Raw genomic sequence first — 26,829 nt, 5'->3', positions numbered from 1 at the left:
CCTTCCCTCCATTTTTTTTTTTTTTTAGGTGTCTTCATAAAATGCCCGCCGAGAGCCTCGTCTCCCCTCCCCCCCCCCCGCCGCTCCAAGATGGCGTCGATGCGGGAGAGCGACACCGGCCTGTGGCTGCACAACAAGCTGGGCTCGGCGGACGAGCTGTGGGCGCCGCCCAGCATCGCCTCGCTGCTCACGGCCTCGGTGGTGGACAACATCCGCCTCTGCTTCCACGGCCTCTCGTCGCCCGTCAAGCTCAAGCTGCTGCTGGGGATGCTGCACCTGCCTCGCCGCGCGGTGGACGAGGTGAGGCAGAGAGAGAGAGAGAGAGAGAGACCCCTGAGGAGGCCGCCCCCCCACCCCCCCAAACAGCCATGAGGGAAGCCTGGACACCCCCCCCGGGGACGGGCCCCGGCGCCCCCCCCCCAGTCGTCGCTTCGCCCCCCCCCAGGCCCATCGGAGAGGGGGGGGTCCCCTCCTCCGCCCCAGGGGGGGGGACACAGGGGGCTGGGGGAGGCACACCCCATCGCCGCCCACACGCAGCGTAGGCAAAAGAGGACGCTCCTGCATCGTCTCCCGCCGAGGCAGACGGGTGCCAACGACGACAACACACACACACATATATATATATATACACGCGCGCCAAGAAAGGGCTCGAAGCTATTCCTGAGGTCCGTGCTGCAGCCAGACACCTGCAAGGTGGGCTTTCCTCCTTCACCGGGGGCGGGGGGGGGCTGCACTTCCTAATTCAGCGATCTTCTATTTACACACACAGAGAGAGAGACTTTTCCCGAGGTCCTTTGCTTACCCTAAGGTGCACTTTCGAAGGGGTGGGCTGCACTTCCTAATTGAGTGATCTTTTATTTATTTACACACACACACACACACACACACACTATACACACACACACACACACACACACACACAACCAAACACACAAATACTCAAAACTTTTCCCGAGGTCCTTTGCGTACCCTAAGGTGCACTTTCGAAGGGGTGGGCTGCAGTTCCTAATTGAGTGATCTTTTATTTATTTACACACACACACATACAGTGGTGCCCCACAAGACGAATGCCTCGCAAGATGGAATACTCGCTAGACGAAAGGGTTTTCCATTTTGGAGGTGCTTCGCAAAACGAATTTCCTATGGGCTTGCTTCGCAAGACGAAATGTCTTGCGAGTTCCTGCGGGTTTTTTCCCCTCCCCCCCCTTTTTCTAAGCCACTTATCCGCTAAGCCGATAAGCCACTAAAAGCCGCTAATAGCGCTAATCCGCTAAGCCGTCAATGGGCTTGCTTCGCAAGACGAAAAAACCGCTAGACGAAGAGAATCGCGTCTTACGAGGCACCACTGTATCTATATTTATATATAGATACCCAAACACACAAATACTCAAAACTTTTCCTGAGGTCCTTTGCTTACCCTAAGGCCCACTTTCGAAGGGGTGGGCTGCACTTCCTAATTCAGTGATCTTTTATTTATTTATACACACACACACACACACACACACACATTTATATATAGACACCCAAACACACAAATACTCCCGAGGTCCTTTGCTTACCTTAAGGTGCACTTTCAAAGGAGTGGGCTGCACTTCCTCATTCAGTGATCTCTTATTTATACACATACACAAAACCACACACAAATACTCAAAACTATTCCTGAGGTCCATTGCAGCAAACCTGCAATATGGGTTTTCCTCGTTCACAGGGGTGGGCTGCAATTCCTCATTGACCGATCTCTCATTTATACACATCCACACACAGAGACACACAAATACTCACAATATTCCTGAGATCCACCTGGCTGGGTTTTTTTACCCCCTTTTCCAAAGCAAGGCTCCATAAGTTGTGACCTTTTAATCGGATAAGGCAAAATATTAAATTGTGGGCGATACCCTGAGAGAATGCAGTCTTGTTTCAGAATTTTTTACAAGTGCTTTTGGGGGAGGGGAAATCGGACGGGGGCGTGCTTAATTCTTTTTTGGGGGGAAATATTAGTAGCCAGTAGGCACTAGGTGATTCAACAGAAATCACTGCCTGCTTCTGCCATATCACATCACCGATGTACGTTCAGTCTGGCCCAGCCCATCTCTTGCAAGAGTTTGAAGCAAGATCCCTTCCCAACTTCATCCCAGACTTGGTTTATGCATGCAGTGGAGCTGAGTGTTAGTGCTTTACTTGGGCTGTTCTGCTTAAGACCACAGGAAGGCGTTTGTATACTTTTCACACAGCTTCAGGGAAAGACTCCATACAAATGTCTGAATTGATCTCATGAGCATCTGTTGCTCACTCAACCCCCCAAACGTCTCCCTTCCAGAGAGGAGCACACCCTTTTCCTGAAAGCAGTAGGCACTTTTCTGAAGTGTGCGTGTGTGCAACAAACCAACTTTTGGAAAAGGAAACCTTGGTTTATTGAAACTAAATAATAAAAGCACATAAATCACATAGTGCAATGTTACGACTAATTTATGTATGGCAACACAGGCATCTTTAAAATTGCAAAGGCCCACTAGAAGACTCTGCTACTGTTTGTAGGCATGGGCTCTGGCAGTACATTTATTTAATACTGGCTTGGGAGTGTAATATCAGTCTTTATGACTGCTTTAGAGACGAATTCCCATTTTTAGCTAGCATTGATTTGCTGGTCATAATTGGGAAGTGAGGTCTAGTGCTACAGGGTGTGATTTCCAAATGGCTTATGAGCCACATCCCAGGATTATGTTATCTTCCAAACCTAACTGTTTATTTCAGTGGGTTCCAGCATTCTAACTCTACATAGTATTATACTTTTAGGTTTATGCAAGATCATTTTGAAGCATTGCTCTACTAGTATGGGTATGCATTACCATTTCTGCTGTTGGGGCATTGGTGATTGTTTCCATGGGAAAAACAAACTATCATATATATATTGATAGGTCCAGAAAATAGATAGCTAACCATTCAGAGGAAAGCTGGAAGTAAATACTAGTGGTGCTGTGTCTCAGTCAACTGCAGTTACTGGTAGCTATAGTACAGTGGTGCCTCGCAAGACGAAAAGAATCCGTTCCGCGATTCTCTTCGTCTAGCGGTTTTTTCGTCTTGCGAAGCAAGCCCATTAGCGGATTAGCGCTATTAGCGGTCTAGTGGCTTTTAGCGATCAGCTGAGAAGCGGCTTATCAGCGGATCAGCTGTTAAGCGGATTAGCAGCTTAGGAAAAGCGGGGGGGGGGAGCGAAAAAAACCCGCGGGAACTCGCAAGATTTTTTCGTCTTGCGAAGCAACCCCATAGAGAAATTCGTTTAGCAAAGCACCTCCAAAATGGAAAACCCTTTCGTCTAGCGGGTTTTCCGTCTTGCGAGGCGTTCGTCTTGCGGGGCACCACTGTAACTGATTTGAGCATCCCAGTTTTTGTGAGCTAGAGATGTTGCTAGCATCCTTTCCAGGTCCATGCTAAATGGTACTAAATAGTTCCTAGAGCAGTGAAAGCATACTGATTTGCAACTAAATACAGTGGTACCTCGGGTTACATACGCTTCAGGTTACATACGCTTCAGGTTACAGACTCCGCTAACCCAGAAATAGTGCTTCAGGTTAAGACCTTTGCTTCAGGATAAGAACAGAAATTGGGCTGTGGCGGTGCGGCGGCAGCAACAGGAGGCCCCATTAGCTAAAGTGGTGCTTCAGGTTAAGAACAGTTTCAGGTTAAGAACGGACCTCCGGAACAAATTAAGTACTTAACCTGAGGTACCACTGTAGAGCTTTTCCACAATCTAGAAGCAGAATCCAAAACTTTTGGTTTTGCAGTTGCATTTCTTTTGCACTGCATTTACGTCTTAGAAGCAAAAAGGCAGATTTCTGTCTAAGCAGCATCACTTTTAAGGCTGCAGTTTCATGTACACTTACTTTCAAATACGTGTGCATGAACCACTGAAACAACTGGGCCTCTCTTTGGAGTAAATGCATATAGGAAACAGTATGTGAATCTGGTCTGGGACCGTAATAAATTTCATTTCAGTTCAGTTCAGTTCACTTAGGAACTTTCTGGATTCAGTAAAACTGGTCTCTGTCCTACAGCTTGACATGTGACAACTTGGCACCTGCACTTTGACATCTCCAGTAATGCTCCCAACATATGCCACATGTGTAATACCAAAATATGCAAGAAAGGTCCTAATTCTAATTCCCAACATTTTTTATTGCTGAATCTCAAAACAATCCCTCAAGCTGAAACTCTATTGCCACCTGCTGAGCTTTTCTGAGCAGGAACTTGAACCTAAGGATTCCCCATTCTTAGAAAATGTGTGCGTAGGAATCCAGTGGATCATCAGATCCAGTGCCTTAGTCTGGAACAGGTTGCCTGCTGCATAGTGTGTTAAGGTTAGATGAGCAGGCATCTATCTGCAAAGAAATGTTCACAGGTATCCCTAGTCACCTTAGAGTGATCTGACTAATTTATGCACTGTTCCTTGCTCTAGCCTCAGAAGATAGGGAGATTTGTTTCTTTTCTGTAATACTTTCATTATATATAGATCACCCAACTCCATTTTGCTTCAAAATCTATTTTTCATTTTTGTAATGCTTCTGAACTTTTCCAATACTGGCCATACCTCTTTGTGTCAAAAGCTGAATATAGTAATCTTAAGTATGGCATCACAGATCTTCTCTACAACCATGTGACTCTCCTTGGACTTTGATAACAACACATTTGTTAATACTATCCACAGTTTAAGAATATTTATGTAACTTTTCATTAACACACCTCCCAATTTTTCAGCAATTTTTGATTGCTTTAAATTGTTTGTCCTTAACAGGATTTTATCATATATTTCCTTTTTCTAATCGAGCTTCTTTTTGTTCTAAATTGGAGCTATGTTGTAATAATTGTGATTCTTCCTGCTCTGATTTTTTAAAAGCAAATCCGTAGTTTTTTTTTTTTTTTAATGTGTCTCTCAAATATCTGTCGTTGCAGTACCCTATACAGTGGTACCTCAGGTTACGTACGCTTCAGGTTACAGACTCCGCTCACCCAGAAATAGTACCTTGGGTTAAGAACTTTGCTTCAGGATTAGAACAGAAATTGTGCTGCAGCGGGAGGCCCCATTAGCTAAAGTGGTGCTTCAGGTTAAGAACAGTTTCAGGTTAAGAATGGACCTCCAGAATGAATTAAGTACTTAACCCGAGGTATCACTGTACAGTGGTACCTCTGGATGCGAACGGGATCCGTTCCGGAGCCCCGTTCGCATCCTGAGCAGAATGCAACCCGTGTCTGCGCATGCGCTGGTCACGATTCACCGCTTCTGCGCATGCGCGTGATGTCATTTTGAGTGTCTGCACGTGCGCGAGCGGCAGAACCTGGAAGTAACCCGTTCTGTTACTTCCGGGTCGCCACGGAACACAACCTGAAAACGCTCAACCTGAAGCTACTTTAACCCGAGGTATGACTGTATAATGAACCATTTTATAAAATGGACCGTGTTGGAGTAACGTTTAGTTAAAGTGGTTTGTATTCTGTTTAAGTAGAGGAAAATCGTTCCTCGCTGCGCAATAAAGTATTATTTGTTCAGAAAAAATAGAAGATCTCATTGCTATTTAAGTGATATCAGGGTGTGGAGGGGGCTGGCTCAAAACGTTTTGCTATCTGAGACCTCCCCCTGTGCACTCACGCCTGCTTCTGAGACCTGCTGTAGAAAAATTTTGCCGCTGCATTTGGGGCAGCAGTGTGGGCATTCCCAGACCATTTGAGACTCTCTTACTTGTGAGGAAGGGTCCTTCTTCACAGGGAGAGAAATTGTGGGTGAGATGACCAGAGAGCACCTGTGTCTTTGCCATTTGTGACAAATACCGTTTAAAGTTTCACAGTTTACTCGTACTAATCTTTAAACAGGCACATTTGGGGGGCAACCTTGCTCACAATGCCTCACTGTAAGGAAGGGCATCAGTCTTGGAGAGAGGGCCTTAGGAGTGCCGCCGCCCATTTTCCTTCAGTGGTCAGTGTACAGATGTAGGGATGGGCAAATTTGCCTCTGTATTCCCTACACCTTATTCTAAATCTTTTACCCCAGTGAATGTGAGCTACAGGTTTGGTCTATTCAGCAAAATTTTGAGAAAGCAGCTCTTAACGTGCTTTGAACATTCCACTCTTGATTTGCCTTCTCTCTTCTTTTTTGTTAGATGAAAAATGCACTGACAGAAATCATCCAGCTTGCGACCTTGGATCCGGACCCCTGGGTCTTAATGGTGGCCGATATCTTGAAATCATTTCCCGATATAGGTTCCCTGAACCTTGATCTGGAAGAGCAGAATCCCAATGTTCAGGATATTTTAGGAGAACTGCGAGAAAAAGGTAGGTCTCCTTTCATGTAAATTCCTGTGAAATTGTTGTATTGCGTTTGCTTTGTAAATCGTGGATTGGGCTGTGATTAGATTAATAGATTAATCCTGTGTTTCTCAGGATGTAGGAGTAGGGTTGCCAGGTGTTTTGGGTCTGAGGCTCAGAGGAAAGATTTTTGGAGGTGGAACCTAGGGGAGTTCAAAGGGAGCATTTGACAAAAAATGACACCCGCCCAAGGGGCAGAGCATGAATTGCAGAGTTGGAAGGGACCATGAGTATTATCTAGTCCAGGGGTAGGCAACCTAAAGCCCATGGGCCACAAGCAGCCCACAGGGGTGGTTTAACCGGCCCATGAGCTGCCCTTGAACTGAGCAGCTGGAAATCGCATCTGCGCAGATGCAGACATCGAAAATTGCGGGCGCGCACGCACACGCGCAATCCGGCCCACAGAGGGATCTCCACCGGAGTGAACCGGCCCAAGCGAGGTAAAAATTGCCGACCCCTGATCTAGCCCAACCCCCTTCAATGCAGGAATATTTCATCCAACATGAGGTTCGAACCCACAACCCTGAGATTAAGAGTCTCATGTTCTGCTGGCTCAGTTATGCCTCAGGATACGTCTGACAACTTGGTGGTAAAGCCCAAGGGACGTGAGATGGTCCCAATATTTAAGGGTCAGATTTAAGGTGCTGGTTTTGACCTTTAAAGCCCTTCACGGCCTAGGACCCTCGTACCTACGGGACTGCCTCTCCCAGTATGTCCCACGGAGAGCCTCAAGGTCCATAAATAGCAACACCCTGGTGGTCCCGAGCCCTAAGGAAGTTAGATTAGCTTCAACCAGAGCCAGGGCCTTTTCAACACTGGCTCCGGCCTGGTGGAACGCTCTGCCTCATGAGACCAGGGCCCTGCAGGATCTGATTTCTTTCCGCAGGGCCTTTAAGACAGAGTTGTTCCGCCTGGCCTTTGGCTTGGAGCCAATTTGATTCCCTCTCCCTCTTTCTTTTTTCTTTTTCCTTTCTCCTCCTGTGATGAGGCTGCATTTTAATATTTTAATGTTTCAATATTTTAATCTTGTTTTTAAGCTGTATTTATTCAACTTGTTTTTATTATTGCTTGTTAGCCGCTCTGAGCCCGGCCTTGGCTGGGGAGGGCGGGGTATAAATAATAATAATAATAATAATAATAATAATAATAATAATAATAAATATAGCTTGTGCTCTTGCCACTTTTCCTTGAGACTGAAAAGTAGGCTAAAACCCCATACCCGGTCAGCTTTAGCAGACCTGGCCCACTTCTGAGGCAAGGTGAGGGACCTGCCGGTGGAAAAGGGGCGTTGGCAGCAGCACTGAAATATCGCGAGATTTCAGTGAGACCCCGCTGGAAGCCAGTGCTTTGTGGGCACTGCCACAACACAGATAAGAGAAGCCCATTGTTGGCAGGGGGGCAGCACATTTCCATTTCACTGCTTGATGTGCCTCTCCTGCAGCTTACACATTGGGGGAGGGCTGTTCCAAAATATAAATCTCTTTGCACAACACGTTGCCTGAATTGATGGGTGTAAATCATAGCTGTCAACTTAGAGATTTGAAAATAAGGGACCAGCAGCCTCGAAAATAAGGGATCAGCAGCCAAAATAAGAGATTTTAGTCAGCCAGCTGAAATACGAAGTTAAAAGGGACCAGATAATTTGGGAGAGCAGCGCCGGTTTTTAGCCCTTCGTTTCCAGAGGTTGCTGCTCAAGACACCAGCCGATGAAACACTGCAATTAAATAACTACAAGCAGCAACCACTTTTCACGCAAAACGAAGTCCAAGCTACGAAGATGCTGCTGCAGTTCTGTATCTTTTCTCTCGTGCTCCATCTGCAGCTCTCAGTTCCATCAAGCGGGGCGGGAGGAAGGGGGCAGGGAAATAGCGCCCGAGGTAAACCCACAGATCAGACCATCTATGCTAGTCTACCACTACAAACCTATGGGAGAAGTGCTTGTGGTCCTTCCTCTGCTTTCCCCTTCTATGGTTAGCCCTTGGAACACCTGCCAGCGCCTCCTCCTCTTTCTGAACTGCTTTCTCTATGGTTGCCCTTACTCTCCTCTCAAGGCTCCTCAGCAATTCATAGGCCGCGCCAGGCTGCCCATCTCATCTGGGTCCTTCGGCGGCGAGGCCGCAGTACAGCCTAGCGGGAGCGACGGCGATGGGCAGAGGCCCCAGGCAGAGACGCTCAGTTCGGCGGCCGCGAGGAGGATGGTGGCGGAAGGGCCCGAGGCTCCCGCCAGTCCCAGCGGGGAGGGGCTCCCAGGGGCCGAGGCTGGTGAGAGGAGGCTGGAGGGAGCTGGGCTAGGCAGTCAAGCAACACAGTTGGAGCCTCCCTCCTCCTTGGCCGGCAGGGAGGGAGGGAGAGGAGCTGCTTCCTTTGAAACCCAGGAAATTTAAGGGACATCATCAATAAGGGACAGCAGCGGGACACGGCGCTGGAATAAGGGAGTTTCCTGCCAAATAAGGGACGGTTGACAGCTATGGTGTAAATCAAGGTAGGGAGCCTCTGTTCCCTGGTCCAAAGTTCACCCAGCGCAAGTATCACAGGAAGCCGTTTTCCCCAAGCCATGCCCTCCTGTCCCCATATGTGACCTCTGGTGCAAGACATGTAGAGACAAAGCCGGCTCAGCTGCACAGCCGAGTTACACGTGGGGAACTCAGCCGATCTCTGGAGAAAGCTGGGATGAAGTCATGGGCCATCAGTAGTCCAAGCCTGCTGGATTAGCTGTGCAAGTGAGCTCCCCATGGGGAACGTGATGGGCAAAATAACTTGAGGAAATGGAGAAAACGTTTGGTCTTCCAAGTTGGGAGGAAGCTGTAGTTGTCTGCCCAAAGGACGAACGCTTTTCTTAATGTTGGTTGTTACAGGAACTCATTTCCTGTGTGTTTTGTGGTTTCATAGTGAGTGAATGTGAATCGTCATCTATGCTGCCGCTGGAGTGCCAGTACTTAAATAAGAACGCCTTGACCACATTGGCTGGACCACTTACTCCTCCGGTGAAGCACTTCCAGCTGAAACGTAAACCAAAAAGCGCTACTCTCCGAGCAGAGCTGCTGCAGAAGTGTAAGTATCAAGACACCTTTTAAGAAAAACACCAGAGGAATAGCCTCAATATTGTACAGTATGTGAAAAAGATGCAACATGCAAAGTAGAATTTGAGATTCTGAAACCAGTCTTGGAGGAAGTCTTGATGCTTTGTAGTCTAGAACTTTGATCTTCAACTGGTGGGATGGGGCTCTATTTAACATATGGGTGACACCAGTTGGAGCCCCACCATTCTCCCCCTACCCAATCTCTCTTTAAAAAAGATAAATGTAGAACAGTGAATTTTGACAGCTTTACATTTTTCTTCTTTCGCTTCTGATTTTCAGGCTGCACACCTTAAAATTTCCCTTTGTTCTGCAGAGTTGTTTAAGGGGGAAAAATCATATCATGTGTGTGAAGGGGAAAGGCAGGCAGGAGCAATACGAAAGGTCCTTTGGAATGGGTGGGTTGAGAGCTGGTGGCATTGATTAATAGCAACATATTTTAGAATGAAAATTGTGCAGGTACCCTAGGACCAGGGGTTCTTCCTGTTCCAGGTATAGCACTAAAAGGGGGGAAGCTCTGTTTGTAAATTCAGTCTCTGCATTATTGAGCGGTATGATTTCTTTCCGGAGAGGGTAAAGTTTTAATTGTTCCATAAAGAATTGTTCCTGTTTAAGAATGACTTGATATGTTTTCCTGGTGGAGTATTAATTAGAATTGTTTTTTGTAGCTACTGAAACTGCACAGCAGCTCAAGAAGACAGCTGGAGTGCCATTCCATGCCAAAGGAAGAGGACTGGTCAAAAAGATCGATACAACAAGTAGGATTTTTATTTTCTCTTAGATTTAAGAGACACGTATATATGCAAAGCATGAAACAGCTATTTTGAAGGACGTATATATATATAGAGAGAGAGAGAGAGAGATAGAATGAGGATATAATCTTGCAGTCGCACCCCCCCTTTCTTGAATCATACCTTTGTGTTATCTTAGAACATTGAAAATCCCACATTTTTATTTAATCAACGCTAGCTATTTCTTGTTCTTCTAAAATATTTTATTGACTTGTTTTTAAAAAGTGCAAAGATAACAAAAAGAAAGAAGATAAAGAATAAAAAAATGTGAAAACATAAAACATTGCAGCCTAGAAGGACAAAAGTGCAAAGATACAGCACAGGGATAATAAAGTATTAAGTCATTCAAAGATTCCCTTATAAAATAATAAAGATGTATAAAAAATAAAAGTATTCTCCACATGTGAGTTAAATCATTATTAAGCATTAAGTTCTATAAAGTCTTAGATGAGCCAGAAGTTTGCATATATTGGTGGCACCAAGCGACCTTGTGCCTCAATATTCATAGAAGAATTCTGATAGCAATTGGCTATTCCCAGAAAAGGAATTCCTCTTTTCACATTTCCTTGCCTTCTGTTACCTTTTCTTTCTGAATTTTTCTATTTATTTTTCATGGCAACATCTTTTCATGCAATCCAGGCATCAACTGTATTTACCTAGACAGGTGCTTTGTATCTCTGTAGCTTATTCCTTTCTCCCCCCCCCCCCTACTCAGTGCATGTATTTTCATTGCTGCGGTTCCTCTGTGATTCTTGCCCCCCTTCTCTCTCTCTAACTTTTCTTTTACTGCAGCAGAAATTACTATTGCTGCTGCTTCTCTCACAGAAGAACAATTCCAGCCGTAAGCTGCAGTGTTACAACCTGGGAAGAATTTTTCCCCATAGACAAGATTAGCCAGCAACTCCAGTGGAGGTGAAATGGCATCTTTCCTTTATGGACCATTTCACTTGCTTAATTAAGCCAGCCATGATCGCTCAGCCTGTCTCTGGTTGCCTGGGATTTTGCTCACAGCTGCATGTTGTGATTTCAGTAATAACAGTCTGAATACTGACTGTCCTGTCTCTATACTGGGGACTGAACTTTCTGAGACCTTGATATCTAGGGCACAGTCATACCCCCCCCTTCACTGATGAGCATATTTCACTCTTACGTATACAGAATAATGAGCAAGCATGGCCATTACAATGTACCTTGGTTCTCAAACTGAATCCATTCCAGAAGTCCGTTCCAAAACCAAAGCGTTCCAAAAACAAGGGGCGCTTTCCCATAGAAAGTAATGCAAAATGGATTCATCCGTTCCAGACTTTTAAAAACAACCCCTAAAGCAGCAATTTCACATGAATTTTCCTATCTAACAAGACCATTGGTCCATAAAATGAAAGCAATAAACAATGTACTGCTGTCACACAATCAGTCCGTTGCTGAACTGGATGCCACACAGTCACACACCAAAAAAGAGCCACAAAAACACAAAATAAATAGCAAAAACAGACAGACCTCAGTGTAACACTCCAAATGAAAGTGTGGCACTCAAATCGGAGCAAGTTTGCCTTCCGAAAAAGTTCGCACACCGGAACACTTACTTCCGGTTTTGCAGTGTTTGGGTTCCAGGTTGTTTGAGAACCAAGGCGTTTGAGAACCAAGGTACCACTGTACAACTGCAGGTAATCAGCTTCCAAGCATCCTGCCTCCCCTTTGCCCAGCTACCATGATCTCTGGGCACTGTAGATGCTTATAGGTGTCCTCCAGGGCGTTCAGGTGTACTGAAGGCTGCATTACAGAGAATCCTGCCACATCCTCTCTTTTTGAACGAAGTAGCCTATCCACATGCTGGAATATATTGTTGTATTGCCTCAGGGGGCTGCAGGGTGCATTCTTCTCAGATCTCTTTATACTTGGGCTCTCCAAATGGAATAGGCACTGGCTGTGTTGATTCCAGGAAAAAAGCAAAGTTGCTGAGCCTTTGTTCGTTCATTCATTCATTCATTCATTCAGTCCATTTATACCTCAGCTTTCCTCCAAGGAGCTCAAAGTAGTGTACATGGCTCTCCCTCTCCTCATTTAATCTCCACAACAGGGGTCAGCAAACTTTTTCGGCAGGGGGCCGGTCCACTGTCCCTCAGGCCTTGTGGGGGGCCGGACTATATTTTGAAAAAGAAATAAATGAACGAATGCCTATGCCCCACAAATAACCCAGAGATGCATTTTAAATAAAAGGACGCATTCTACTCTTGGACCGTCCGCGGGCCGGATTGAGAAGGCGATTGGGCCGGATCTGGCCCCCAGGCCTTAGCTTGCCTACCCATGCTCCACAACAACCCTCTGAGGTAGGTTAGGTTGAGATGCAATGACTGGCCCAAGGTCACCCAGTAAAATTCATGGCTGGGGATCTGAACCCTTGTCCCCTTAGGTCTGACACTCTAACCACTATAGCACCCCACCTGCTGACTCCCATAAGAGATGGTAAAATTTGGTAATGTTGTGTACTCTGATACCTTCTGAGAGCTACTTCGTTTAGATGTTAACTTCTAATAGTGAGGAATCGCCCATTTCCATACTTGGTGTCTTAAAAATGCCTTCCTTCCCCTAAGCATTCATGGGTTGCCAAAGTAATAGCCATATTTTCCCAGTTTTTACAGAAGTGTGTTAACAGTATTTGAGAGTTAATGGAGTAGAATGAGTACTGTGTTGAGGAAGTAAGATTATGAAAGTAAGCAAAGGGGAAAAGGACATTTAAAAAAGCACACATCTTGTATGTGTTGCTTCACAACACTAATGTCCTCTGGATTACATTTGTGAATTCATCTATATGTATAATCAGTATTACTTTGAAATGTTTTGGTCTTCAGTAGGAGTCTTACCGCTGTGTTCAGTTCGGTGATTTTTTCCCCTTTTGTTTTTGTATAGCTCCACTCAAAGGGATACCTAAACAAGCACCTTTCAGGAATCCCACTACCCCGAGTGTATTTAGCCCTGCCGGAAACAGAACTCCAATTCCACCCTCGAGAACTCCTCTGCGCAAAGAGAGAGGAGTAAAGGTATTTATGCAGTTTGAAGTGTTCTTTCCTTGACACTCTCCCTTGCCTTCTGAATATTCAGTCTTTTCAAAGTTAAAAAACAACAGCCCTGTGTATTTGTCCAACTAGCTTGGGTGTTATTTCATTATTTCATTCCTGTTGTGTTTACACAGTTTTGTTTTTTAATTTAAAAAATCACACAGTACTCTTTGGTATGGTGAGGTACAGTACGAATACATATACTAAATTTGCTTCCCCCCTGTTAATATTGTATAAGGGAAGTAGCTCTAACATGATGCATGTATGTGGAAGTTAGACAGGGCAATCCACGCATCAGAAGCTAGTAAACTCTGCAATAAATGTGAAAGTAAGTGTTCGTTTGGTGTATTTGTAGTTACTCGACATCTCGGAGTTGGATACGGTTGGTGCTGGCCGGGAAGCCAAAAGGAGAAGAAAGACTTTAGGTTAGTATATAGCGTTACAAACTGGTATATAGGGTTAAGTACAAAGTCTTTTGTACTTAATCTGTCAAATTAAATTTAGAGCTAAAGGCTAATTGTTTGCTTTTCTGTTCATTTGCCACTTATTAAAGCTGCTGTGAAATTATAGGGAGTTGAGATTTGATAACATGGAATAATTATCTGTGTTAACTTGTGATAGGCTTGAGAGAGTGAACAATTCACAATAGGGCACCTGCTTGCGGACCAGCGGAGAGGTTTGGAAAATAGTAACACACATAATTTGAAAAATATATGCAGGGAAACAAAAGGGAATATTTAAATCATTAGTGATTCATCTATCTAAATCTGTTTTCATTAATAAAGAAAAACTACTATGTGAAAGCTGCCATACGCTTGGACTCGTCTAGGGGGGCAAATTGAATTGTTCTGTTGTATTTGTACACAAATTTGGCTGGATCTGAGAGTTAGCAAAATGAATAGAATAGAATAGCCATGGGCCACAGCAGAATAAAACAACATGCAGAACATGAAAATTTCCATAAAGGTGCACAGGTCGTAGTTAAGATTAGTACATGAGAATGAATACAGTACATGAAATAGGAAAGGCTAACCCTGCACAAATCCAGAGTGAAGTCCCTAAGACAGTTGGATGGTGCCTAGTACGCCTCTTTCCGGCAACTGCAGCTGAGCTGGTGCCCAGCATTATTTGTCTGCTTTCCTTGGGACCACATCAGTGAGGAGGGCTGCCGAAACCACATAACACCACTCTTGAAAGACCTACATTGGCTCCCAGTACATTTCCGGGCACAATTCAAAGTGTTGGTGCTGACCTTTAAAGCCCTAAATGGCCTCGGTCCAGTATACCTGAAGGAGCGTCTCCACCCCTATTATTCAGCCCGGACACTGAGGTCCAGTGCCAAGGGCCTTCTGGCGGTTCCCTCACTGCGAGAAGCCAAGTTACAGGGAACCAGGCAGAGGGCCTTCTCGGTAGTGGCACCTGCCCTGTGGAACGCCCTCCCACCAGATGTCAAAGAGAACAACAACTACCAGACTTTTAGAAGACATCTGTTTAAGGAAGCTTCTCATGTTTGATGGTCTATTGTATTTTAATATTTTGTTGGAAGCCACCCAGAGTGGCTGCGAAACCCAGCCAGATGGGAGGGGTACAAATATTATTATTATAGTCCAGGACCTCTATACACACTGCCCAGGCTTGCACCCCAAGGAAGTTACCTTGGTGCGGCAAACGCAGCAGTTTGACTTCACCCCTGGAGGCACATTCCATTGTCTCTCAGGACAGATGCCAATAGAGTAAAAGCTTTCTGAATTTCTATTGTCACGAGATATAATGGATATTATTTCATATTGATGCTGTCATTTTGCACACGTTAATCATTTTGTTGGTTCTTGAGGACGTGAGAGTGGTTATGTCCGTTCTGAGTTCCTGCAGCCCAAACTTTACTTCCAGCTGTTTCTTGTACCATTCCCCTGTGGAATCAGTGCTTGTACAGAGAATTCAAAATTCGGAAGTACCGTATTTTTCGCTCTATAACACGCACCCAACCATAACACGCACGTAGTTATTAGAGGAGGAAAATCCGTAGGCATGCCACCCGTAGGCATTTCCTCCATAACACGCACAGACATTTCCCCTTACTTTCTAGGAGGAAAAAAGTGAGTGTTATGGTGCAAAAAATACGGTAGTTTTGGATTTTTAAAAATTCTTTATTTGGGTAACCAAAACAAGGCTAACTAGCTTCTCTGTTTGTTAACCGTGTAGATACAGAAGTGGTGGAAAAGCAAGCGAAAGAAGAGACAGTCGTCGAAAATGCTACTCCAGACTACGCTGCTGGTCTCGTATCTACTCAGGTAGGATTTAGAACGTTATTATAATTAGGCTGCTTTCTAAGCCTCATCCATGTAGGAGTCTGCTCTGCAATCACAGGCATGAGCAATGTACCCTGAATTGTCAAAATTATTTTTGAAATAGTTTAAGGATGCATGTGCTGTTTTACAGAAAATTGCCTCTTTGAACAATGACCCTGCCCTAGCTTCTACGAGCTATCTGCCCGCAGCACCCAGTGTCGTTCCATCTTCCTCTTATGTTCCAAGTTCCGACACCACGCAGCCCGGTAAGTGACACAATATTCCATTATTGCACTTCTGAATATGTTCGTTACTGATACGTTCCACATTGTAAAAACGACAACACTCAAAAAGGCTATGGCAAGTACTTTCATCAGAATAGGTTTATTTAATGTTTTAAAACAGTGCGCAGAGTGCAAGACAAACAAGGACACATCACCTGCAGCAAGCTTTGAATCTGTTCTGTATTCAAACAGCCAAAAATACCTGAATTCAAGGAAGATGCGCAGGGCTTCGGTTTCTATAATAAGCCCAAAGATAATAACAATATTGCCTAGAGCTGAGGTGGGAAACATTTTTGGCTCAGTAAGCTCAATCCTTATCTACACACCCACACACACACCCACACACCGGCAGGTGGAAGGATCAACTCACCTGCCAATCATCCAACATCAGTTGATTGGCACCTGTCAGAGTCAGTTCGTCAGTGTTTCCCAACCAGCTGGTTGTCTGGTGCTTCAGAAGCCCGGCGCAAAGGCATTGCAAGCCGCTGGGAAGCCCTGTGCATAGGGTTGTAGGTGGTTCTCAGCCGTGCCTGCTAAGCCACTTTGAGGGAGGCCCCACCACCTGACCCACATGTATGACATCAGGTGTAGGGCAGATGGGCATGGCTTGCCAAAAGCATCCTCCCCGGGCCAAATGGGGAGGCCTGGCGTGCCGGATTAGGCCTGCAAACTGGCGATTCCCTAGTAAAAGTAAAGGGACCCCTGATCCATTAGGTCCAGTCGTGGCCGACTCTGGGGTTGCGGCGCTCATCTCGCTTTATTGGCTGAGGGAGCCAGCATACAGCTTCCGGGTCATGTGGCCAGCATGACTAAGCCGCTTCTGGCAAACCAGAGCAGTGCAAGGAAACGCCATTTACCTTCCCGCAGGAGCGGTACCTATTTATCTACTTGCACTTTGACGTGCTTTCGAACTGCTAGGTTGGCAGGAACAGGGACTGAGCAACAGGAGCTCACCCCATTACAGGGATTCAAACCACCGACCTTCTGATTGGCAAGCCCTAGGCTCTGTGGTTTAACCCACAGCGCCACCCGTGTCCCCAAGAGATTCCCTAGTCTGTACTAAAGTTACAATGTAAATGTATGAAGCAGTATCAAACTTGTTGTGAATAATACTTACTGAGACCTTGAATCTTTTCTGGGCCTGGTCTGTGTGCTATCATGTAGAGACCTTGCTTGGCCAGTGATGGATGGAGGAAGTTTCATCTTCCTTTAGGTTAGTTATGTCAGCTTCTGCCCAAATTGCCACATCCCCTCATTTTCCGTAAAATGACAGGATTCTCTCAGTTAACATCCCAAGATGCAGAAATGAGGCTCCTCAAAGGTTCTTGAAAAAGCACCGAGGAAATTAGTGCAGCAACAAAGGACACTTGGTCACTTTGTGCTTCTTTATTTATTACATTTCACAGCATTTATTAGGCTGCTTGATTGTAATAAAACTTAAAGCAGGTTCATAAAGGATTGAGTGAAAAAGAGGGACGTGGCTGTTGATATTTCAACGCCAGGCAGTTGTCTGAACTCCTGAGATAATCTCAAAGATTACCGGGTTTCGGGTGTCGCGTTTAAACCAGATCCTGCAGAAACTTCTGAAGCAAACCAGAATATAAGCATTTCAGAGGAAACAGAAATTAGATGGCATAAAGGAGGGGTGGACAACGTTTTTGTCCTCAAAATCCACATCAGGTGGTGGGGAGGCATTTGGTGGCTGTATGGCACAATGTGGCGCTGTGTGGGACACGGGTGGTGCTGTGGTCTAAACCACAGAGCCTAGGGCTTGCCGATCAGAAGGTCGGTGGTTCAAATTCTTGCGATGTGGTGAGTGTGGGGAGAACCTGAGCTTACAGGGTTAAACAGTTCAGAGTGTACGCACTGCCTCCAGTTGGGAGGAGGGAGACCCTGCCTCATTTCCGAGTGTCTCCAGCCTTTGTTTTTTCTCTCTACTTTCGCTTTTGAGAAGAGAGGACGTGTTTTCACTATGATGTTCGCTGTGGATGATAATGGATAGTCTGCTGTAAATAAAACTGTTTCTAGCTGCTAAGATCCAGTCTGGACTTTATTTTAGCACACTGAAGAAAGCAAAGAAGCTTTTGCAGCTTTCTCTTTCTGCTGCGTAAAGTCTGGGTGTTTGCTCAGAGCCTTTGGAATGTGGGCTGCGCAGCCAAAGCGGGCTGGACGCCAGGATTTATCTGAGCAATAAATCATTTCTTAAGAGTGAGCTCCCGTTGCTCAGTCACTGCTCCTGCCAACCTAGCAGTCCGAAAGCACACCAGTGCAAGTAGATAAATAGGTACTGCTCTGGCGGGAATGTAAACGGCGTTTCCGTGCGCTGCTCTGGTTCGCCAGAAGCAGCTTAGTCATGCTGGCCACATCACATGTACGCCGGCTCCCTCGGCCAATAAAGTGAGATGAGCGCCGTAACCCCAGAGTTGTCCACGACTGGACCTAACGCTCAGGGGTCCCTTTACCTTTATGGCACAATGGGCAGGGCGATTCCACACTTGCTCACCCTCTCTCTCACCTCAGCTTCTTCCAGCGCATCCTCAGCACAGACGTCACTGGGTAGCTGCCTCAGGAGCATGGAGGGGGAGGGGAAGGTTGAAACCTCCACTTAACAGGGCTCCCAACCAGACAACATCTCTGCCTCCATCCTGCTTAGTCGAGGGATCTTTTCGCTGCTGCTCACTTGACGGCTGACGGGTGGAAAGTGACTGGGCTTGTGGGGCTCTGGAAGAGTAGCTGAGGGCTGTAGGTTGCCCAAATGTGGCCTTGGTCCAGTATACCTGAAGGAGCGTCTCCACCCCCATCGTTCTACCCGGACACTGAGGTCCAGCACCGAGGGCCTTCTGGCGGTTCCCTCACTGCGAGAAGTCAAGTTACAGGGAACCAGGCAGAGGGCCTTCTCGGTAGTGGCGCCCTCCCTGTGGAATGCCCTCCCACCAGATGTCAAAGAGAACAACAACTACCAGACTTTTAGAAGACATCTGAAGGCAGCCCTGTTTAGGGATGCTTTTAATGTTTGATGTATCGTAGTATTTTAATATTCTTTTGGAAGCCGCCCAGAGTGGCTGGGGAGGCCCAGCCAGATGGGCGGGGTATAAATAATAAATTATTATTATTATTATTTCCTTTTGGGTCATGTCTTCCTCCCCTGCTCGTGTCCCATGACTGGACTGAAGCACATAACAGTAATTTTATAGGATCTTGCCTTTGTGTGGTGCTATTTTATATATCAGGGACGTGGGTGGCACTGTGGGTTAAACCACAGAGCCTAGGACTTGCCGATCAGAAGGTCAGCGGTTCGAATCCCCGCAACGGGGTGAGCTCCCGTTGCTCAGTCTCTCCTCCTGCCAACCTAGCAGTTCGAAAGCACGTCAAAGTGCAAGTAGATAAATAGGTACCACTCCGGTGGGAAGGTAAACGGCGTTTCTGTGCGCTGCTCTGGTTCGCCAGAAGTGGCTTTGTCATGCTGGCCACATGACCCGGAAGTTGTACGCCGTCTCCCTCGGCCGATAAAGCGAGATGAGCACCGCAACTCCAGAATCAGTCATGACTGGACCTAATGATCAGGGGTCCTTTACCTTATTTTATATATATATATCTTTTTTTTTACCTAGAGGAAGTGTCATGAGAACATTTCCCCCTGTATCTGGGAAGCATGGCCTGGTATCCAAGTTCTTTACATTACCCTCTGTGCATCACCTTTGTGCATCGATTTTTGCCTTTGTAATATTTAGAATCTACCTTTTTTGAAATTAGAGTTGTGAGCGTGTGTAGGGAGGGATGTGAGAAAAGGTTTCAGATCTGAGAGAAACGAACATAAGCTTCAAGCAGCGATTGGCGATTTCAGATCTGACAGGAAGCAGGTGTGCTGTTTCTATTTCTGGGGAAAGGCTTCAGCTGAATAATCTCAGTTGGTACCCAAATGGTGTCTTTCAAGCCCCCGCAGCACTCAGGATTTTAATTTCACGTATGGCCTGAGGAATTCTGGGTTTCTGCAAGCACCTGTGTTCCCTGTGTTGTGGAGACAAGACAGAAAAGCAGATAAGAAAAGCGAGGCTTTAGGTAATGAAGGCAGGGCATCAGGAAGAAGGTGGAGAGACTGTCACTGCCTGTTGGAGGGAGACCTTTTTACTAAGTTACATGTTATCCTTTAGTGACCCTTGGAAAAGAAATAAGGTAAAGGTAAAGGGACCCCTGACCATTAGGTCCAGTCATGACCGACTCTGGCATTGCGGCGCTCATCTCGCTTTATTGGCCGAGGGAGCCGGCGTACAGCTTCCGGGTCATGTGGCCAGCATGACTAAGCCGCTTCTGGCAAACCAGAGCAGCACACGGAAACACCATTTACCTTCCCGTTGGAGCGGTACCTATTTATCTACTTGCACTATGACGTTCTTTCGAACTGCTAGGTTGGTAGGAACTGGGACCGAGCAACGGGAGCTCACCCCGTCGCGGGGATTCAAACCGCCGACCTGCTGATTGGCAAGTCCTAGGCTCTGTGGTTTATCCCACAGCGCCACCCGCATCCCTTGGGAAAGAAAGTAGGGAAGCGTTAAAATTTGTAATGAGAGTAAACCATACGAACACCATTTTGTTGTTGATGATGACATCTTTTGCTGTAAACAGCTGGCTCCGTCCGGGAACCCTTGCAAGCGAAAGAAGAGCCTGCGACACCCCCTGGCACTGCTGTCCCGACTCAGTTTAAGCAAAGGACACCCATGTATAACAGCAACGCAAACACAGCTGCAGCGACACCTACCTCTCCTGTGACTCCTCCCGCCGCCCCTCCAGCAGTGCAGGCGCCACCGGCAGCTCCTCCTCAGCAAGCGCCGCCCAAGAAGAACCTCTCTCTAACAGTAAGCCAAGACAACTCTCTCACAGTGTATATAGATGATTCGCTTGGATCCTTTCCGCTGCTCCTACAGAAATAGCCAGGCGTTTGCAATCTTGTTTATGAATATGAGGATCCAGGTGGTACTAAACCACAAGACCGCTAACATTCCAGGGTATGGATGCTAATAACCTTGTTGCCACATTTCCAAAAGTAAAAACCAGGATGTCCCGAAAGTTGTTGATTTTTCAAGATCCAGGGCAAAGCACCGCCTTTCGGAAATCCCCCCCCCATGTCAATTCTGCCTTTGAAATCCTGGTAATGTCCGGGAAAATCCGAATGTATGACAGCCCTACCTTGTAGCTCTTTAAGAACGCTTTCAGGATTTGCTTTGATTACAAATAGACCTCAATACTGATGAGAACTGATGGATGCCCTGCCAGAACAACTTCTGACCCACTAAGGAGGTTCAGGTGGCACCTTCATTATACACCTTTAGACGCCAGGCAACAACATTCTTCTTTAACAAGGTCTTTGAAATGTGTTGGTGGGGATATTGGGTTGTTCTAGTTTTTATTTTTATTACGTATTTTTATGTTGTGAAAAACCCATCTTCCACCCGTGCCCATGAGCCAATTTTGAGAAGTGGGTAAGACCGCTCACCTGTCAGTTAAGGTAAAGGTAAAGGTACCCCTGCCCGTACGGGCCAGTCGTGTCCGACTCTAGGGTTGTGCGCCCATCTCACTTAAGAGACCGGGGGCCAGCGCTGTCTGGAGACACTTCCAGGTCACGTGGCCAGCGTGACGAAGCTGCTCTGGCGAGCCAGCACCAGCGCAGCACACGGAAACGGCGTTTACCTTCCCGCTATAAAGCGGTACCTATTTATCTACTTGCACTTAAGGGTGCTTTCAAACTGCTAGGTGGGCAGGAGCTGGGACCGAAAGATGGGAGCTCACCCTGCCGCGGGGATTCGAACCGCCGACCATGCGATCGGCAAGCCCTAGGCACTGAGGTTTTACCCACAGCGCCACCCGCGTCCCTTCACCTGTCCGTTACCAGATGTCATAATGGCTTCAGGTCATTGATACCTGCCAAGGGCTTGAAGGAGAGGTTGCTGCAACAGCCCTTTAGCTGAATGGTGGTTGCAGCAAGCTCCTTTGAAGATGCGCCATCAAAGATGGTGCAACCCTGATCATGGAACTCCTTTGAAGTCTCTTTAGAGCGGGGGGCGGGGGGGGGATGCTCTTAAAAAGCAGAGATTTTCCCTTCCACAGAAAGAGCTGTTTGGATTCAAGGGTCTTCCCCCAGAAAAATAATAGCTACATTTTCAAGTGGGGCACTTTGTACTCTCCAGAGGAAGCAGCTTGGATTCATAGAGCACTGGGGGGAGCAGCTAGAATCCAGGTTGACTCCTCCAGGCCCCCTTGGTTACACCAGGGAGTTCAGCTGATTTTCGGTGCTCTCGATGAGCCCTGTTCTGTTCTTTAAATCCCAGCAATTGGCTGGTGGTTGGGGCTTCCGTGTATCTCCCAGAGGGCTTTGCGTTCCTTTACCTTTCTATTTGGGTACTTGGGTCAAAGATCCCCAGAAAGATACCCAAGTGATGGCCTACTCTGTACCTCTATCTCGGAATATAATGGTAGATTTAAGACACACACACACAGAGAGAGAGAATATCAGCTGCAAGAATATGAAGAGCTCTGGCCAATGTACCGCTCTTGACTATATGAAAATTAGATTAGAATGAAAGCTCTGAGGTTCTGTCGAGGGGCGCTGATGCTTTTTCTATTCCAGCACAAGATAAGGGATCTGTCAATTGAGAAACGACGAGGCTGGGTGCTTGAAGTTATTTTCTGTTCTCCCGATCATTTCCTCTCCTGAAATAAAATCTTACTGACTCTTCCTTGCAGAAGGAACAAATGTATGCAGCGCAAGAAATGTTCAAGACCGCAAACAAAGTCACAAGGCCAGAGAAGGCTCTCATCCTTGGGTTCATGGCAGGATCCAGAGGCATGTATTCCGAACCGTATTTTTTTGCCTTGAATATCAAAGCCAGGTGCTTGGATATTGTGGCTGGCTGGATCAGGGATAACTGGCAAGGTCCGATGAAGGCATCTTATGCAGAGGCCCGGGGTGCAAAAGGCTGCTTAATGATAACAGAGGCATTGCAGTGACCTTCCTCTTGGGGGTGGAGTGGGGCATCTGCGTGCACTGAGATACATAGCTATCCTTGAATGCCGTAGGTGCAATTTTTTTCAGAATAGCAGCACACACTTTTCACGGGAGGGAAAACAAGTATATGAGGGTGCTGATGGTGTGTACCAGAGCAGATCTTGTTTTCTGCATTGCTCCTGGCCTGAACTGTTTTAATTTGCTAAGCTCCCACCCGTGATGTGTGTCTCTTGTTGCCTCCACAGAAAACCCTTGTCAAGAACAGGGCGACATAATTCAGATCAAACTGAGCGAACACACGGAACTGCTGCCAAAGGCTGACGGCACAGGAAGCACGACGATGCTGGTGGACACGGTTTTTGAAATGAACTATGCCACTGGCCAGTGGACCAGACTGAAGAAATACAAACCAATAACTAACGTTTCTTAAACAATTCAGTAATAAAGTGTAGACCAAACAGACCATAGAATAAGCCAGCATTGTACATAGTGTGTTGACTAGGCAGAACAACATTCCCGTTTAGGCCTCGTTGTAAACCACCCAGAATACTCGCGGCAATCAGTTCCGGAAGCAGGAAGAAAAAGAGCAAAACGGCAGTGCTTGTCTTTATTATTCTTGTCTAAGAGTCCCGGGGTGTGTGTGTGTGTGTGCGCGCGCGTGTGCAGCGATTGAAGCAGATTGAAGAAGAGCTGAAATGCTTCTACCTTTTGCAGAAAGATTTCTGTTCAAATGTCTTGAGAGGAATTGCCTTCCAGTTGAGACCATTTTTTGCAGCAGCGATGCCTAGTTTGACTCTAGGTTCTGCGTTTAAAATGGGCAATGCTGCATTTCTCTTCTTTGGCTTAGGGCATGTTGGATGACACCCCCCCCCCAATAGTGATTGTGAAAACATGAAGGGTAACGCTGTTTGTTTGTTGTGTAAAGCCCAACAACACAGTCGATTCATAGGACTGCATAATAGCAGATAACTTACACGCATCTGTCCTGTAAACGGGCTACCTTTTTTTACATGTATACATTTAAAAAAATGTAAAGTAGCACTAAAGACCAAAAGGTTAAGGGGTTTGTTTTGGTCTGGATGGCACCTAATTTCTTCTGTGTGGAAATGCAGGACTCTTCATTTGCCCTCGTTAAAGGTTCAGCTAAGCTTCAAGGTCACTTAACTAAGTTCTGAAAAATTGAAGCATGTTGCTTTTATGTTGGAACCAGCCCTTTTTCCCTTCCGCCTTTTTTTTTTTGCCCAGCTGGTACCTTTTGAATCTACCAAAGACTGGCCTTTGAAACAGTGTCTGTCAATGTCATGGCATGAAGTTACTTTGGAACACCACCCCTGTGTCCATGTTGGAATGTGTTAAATACGAGTCATATTGGCAATTGGCTGGCTCGCCCCTGATTTTTCCAGGGTTAATTTAGCTACCGTTGCTGAAGATGGATTTATCAAGGAATGGCATCCTTCAGAATTTTTCCCCCCATCCACATGGACGTTACCTGCAGCTTCGCGAGATCGGAGAGCACCTTTTAGCAGCAGTCCTGCTGCAAAAGACTGTTCTCAGAGGGAGAAACGGAGGAGACTGCCTTCAGAGCAGTTTCCTAACTGCTGTGCTTTCGGAACTTGATCATTTCAACTGTTTATGCTTGGACGATAATAGAGAAGGAATCCTACAACTGGCATTTCCACAAGAAATGGTGGGTACAGCTTTTTAAAAAATTAATAAAGCCGATGTCGAAGAGAGGCACAGATCATTTGCAGTGTAAGATACAAGAGAGCTTTGTGTTAGCCTGGGCTTTAAATTGGAGCAAACTAGATGCTAGCTTTTAAGCCAGGCTTATATTGGCATTTATCAAACTGCACCTGATCAGAGAATCCACTTAAGAGAATCTAAAGCTAGGAAAAGAGACAAGGTCTTATTTTACATTATATTCTGATGTAGCCAAGCTGTGTCTCAGTGGTCTTTGGTTTGATGTTACTTGCCCCGAATTTGGAGGGTGGGAATGAGTATTGACAACAGAATAACCTTTGTTCTGGGAGGGGAAAAAAATCGCTCCTCAGCCAAACGATTATTAGGGATCAGTAGCAAATGTAAGGTTTCAGAAAGGGTTCCAGATAGAGGTCAGATATTTATTTAATTTTGTAAACAGCTAAAACTAGACTATGAAGTAATACGGATTAAAAACAGGATGGTGGGGGTTTTTTTGGCCATTTGTTTTGGTTTCACAGAAAAAACCCCAAAACATAACTATCAGTTTGGATAGCCTTTAATTCAGAATCTTTTATAGATTTTATATTTTTTAAATTAGAAGCTACGAAAAGGTTAGTATGTTGAGCATTTTAAAATGGCAGCTGGCAAGATGTAAGAGACCTGAGCTCTTTGCTAGTTCCCTCACATCTGAATTTCAGCTATGATAGAAAGGCCAAGTGTTTAGGACATAAGATTTTTTTAAAAAGGTTTAGCAGCTATCACAAAAACGATGTGATTGTTTTTAAAATGTTAATTATTTTGACATGTTTATCTTGTTCCTTTTTTTTGTCAGTTTTGAGTATGGCATGAATGTTAATGGCAAATTATTGAGATGGAAATGTTGTTTAAAACATAAGCTACAAGTTGCAGGTTTAATCCTGTAAAGATTAAAATGATATAAACCAATGGATCAAAAGTTCTGCATGCCACAATAATTAAACATTGAGAACGTGATCAGACAGTTCTAGAAGTGAGGATAAAGAAAGCATTTGAATGTCTGTGAATATTTTGGAAATAACAGTACAGATGTTTGAAATACAGATGAGCTTGCCAGGGCAGACAATGATTAACAGTAAGCAAAGCACACACTAGTTTCAACACAACAGCATATTGTATTAGCCGCAATATGCCACACATCTTGGCAAATGGAAGTTTGCATTCCCTTTTCTGATGTTTAGTTCATTTAGTGGGTACAAAAGTGCTTACTGGGGGGGCGGGTCTGGTGATGTTTAAATTTGCTGGAAGGAAGCTGGAAGTGAAACTACATTAGCTAAACACCACCAGTTGAGGTGCTTAAGAGGCAATATGCTCTGTAAAGAGATTTTTTTCGTGAAACCTCCCATCTTTTGTAACCTGTTGACATACATAGCCAAAGCTGAACAGCTTGTTTCATGGTAGGAGGAAGCCAATTCATGTTACAATTTGAAGGTAGGGGTGTCTCCAGAAGGTCTTGAGAACATGCTTTTTACATGTGATAACCATTCCCAATTCTTTTTTGTCACCCATCATTAACGTGGGAGGACTTCTTGCCGGTTTCAAAATAATATATGGACCCTCTCATTAGGGAGAGAAATTGCTAAGTCTCTTCAAAGGGGGAGATCTACAACAGGCGAATACAATCTAAAATGTGCGACCCAGTTGTGATGCAATGAAGATCACCGCTACCAGACATAGCAAGACAAAGAGTCTACTCCTTTCATCGCTGGCCAGTTCCTTCCGCTCATCCATCCTGGATCTTCAGTCTGAGTGATGAAAGAAGCCAGACGCGAACGGCTGTCACAAAATTTCAGTTTCTTTTTGCCCAGTTATCAAGAGCAATTGAAGCCCACTGGTTCCATTGACAAAGCTTTAATGCAGACCTTAACCCTAAAGGGTTATCTGCACTTTGAAAAATTCAGCTTTGGCTCTTGCCTTTGGTAACCACACAACTCTTTTCCCCACGGATCATGTTGAAGTGACACTTGCCAAACTTATCGAAGGTACTTTGATACTGTAGCTTGGAATTGCATTTTCACAGCAAAATCTGAAATCGGAGAAATGTTTTAAGACCAGGCAAAAGTTTTAAGTCGGAGCCCTCTGGGAAACTGGTACCTTTATAACAAGCAATGTTTTGTAAAATGTTGCATGTTTTCTAATCTATTTTGTGTTTGTACAGATGTAAATTCCAAACCTCATGTCCTTGGGTACATATTTTCAGCATAATATAGTATGTATAATAAAGTTCAGATTTTTCTAATAA

The 26,829-nt window shown here is 45.5% G+C and overlaps 1 protein-coding gene across 2 annotated transcripts; it reads left to right on the top strand.

Moving 5' to 3' along the window:
• Nucleotides 1–51: 51 nt before the first annotated feature.
• Nucleotides 52–26,829, top strand: NELFA (negative elongation factor complex member A). 2 transcript variants are annotated; one of them, XR_014157089.1, is made up of 12 exons: nt 52–300; nt 6,150–6,321; nt 9,244–9,405; nt 10,100–10,189; nt 13,130–13,260; nt 13,634–13,703; nt 15,481–15,569; nt 15,718–15,832; nt 20,474–20,703; nt 22,589–22,688; nt 23,096–24,537; nt 26,155–26,829. XR_014157089.1 is itself a non-coding variant. In XM_081864349.1 (11 exons), exons 1-11 carry the CDS (start codon nt 91–93, stop codon nt 23,278–23,280), a joined length of 1,554 nt encoding a protein of 517 aa, XP_081720475.1. In that variant the 5' UTR covers nt 52–90; the 3' UTR covers nt 23,281–26,829. The 2 variants fall into 2 exon arrangements, 1 of the variants encoding a protein (XP_081720475.1); XM_081864349.1 differs by having other exon boundaries at nt 23,096–26,829.

This window comes from Podarcis erhardii (assembly GCF_964252035.2).
Source record: "Podarcis erhardii genome assembly, chromosome: 5".
Taxonomy (NCBI): Eukaryota; Metazoa; Chordata; class Lepidosauria; order Squamata; family Lacertidae; genus Podarcis; species Podarcis erhardii.
Note: the sequence above shows the minus strand (reverse complement) of the source record. Positions and strands in the feature narration are given on the sequence as shown.

Coding starts and splice junctions, on each gene's coding strand:
- NELFA (XM_081864349.1), top strand. CDS start 91: ATGGCGTCGATGCGGGAGAGCGACACCGGCCTGTGGCTGCACAACAAG. Junction 6,322..9,243: donor AGGAGAACTGCGAGAAAAAG/GTAGGTCTCCTT, acceptor GTGGTTTCATAG/TGAGTGAATGTGAATCGTCA. Junction 20,704..22,588: donor AGAAGAACCTCTCTCTAACA/GTAAGCCAAGAC, acceptor TCTTCCTTGCAG/AAGGAACAAATGTATGCAGC.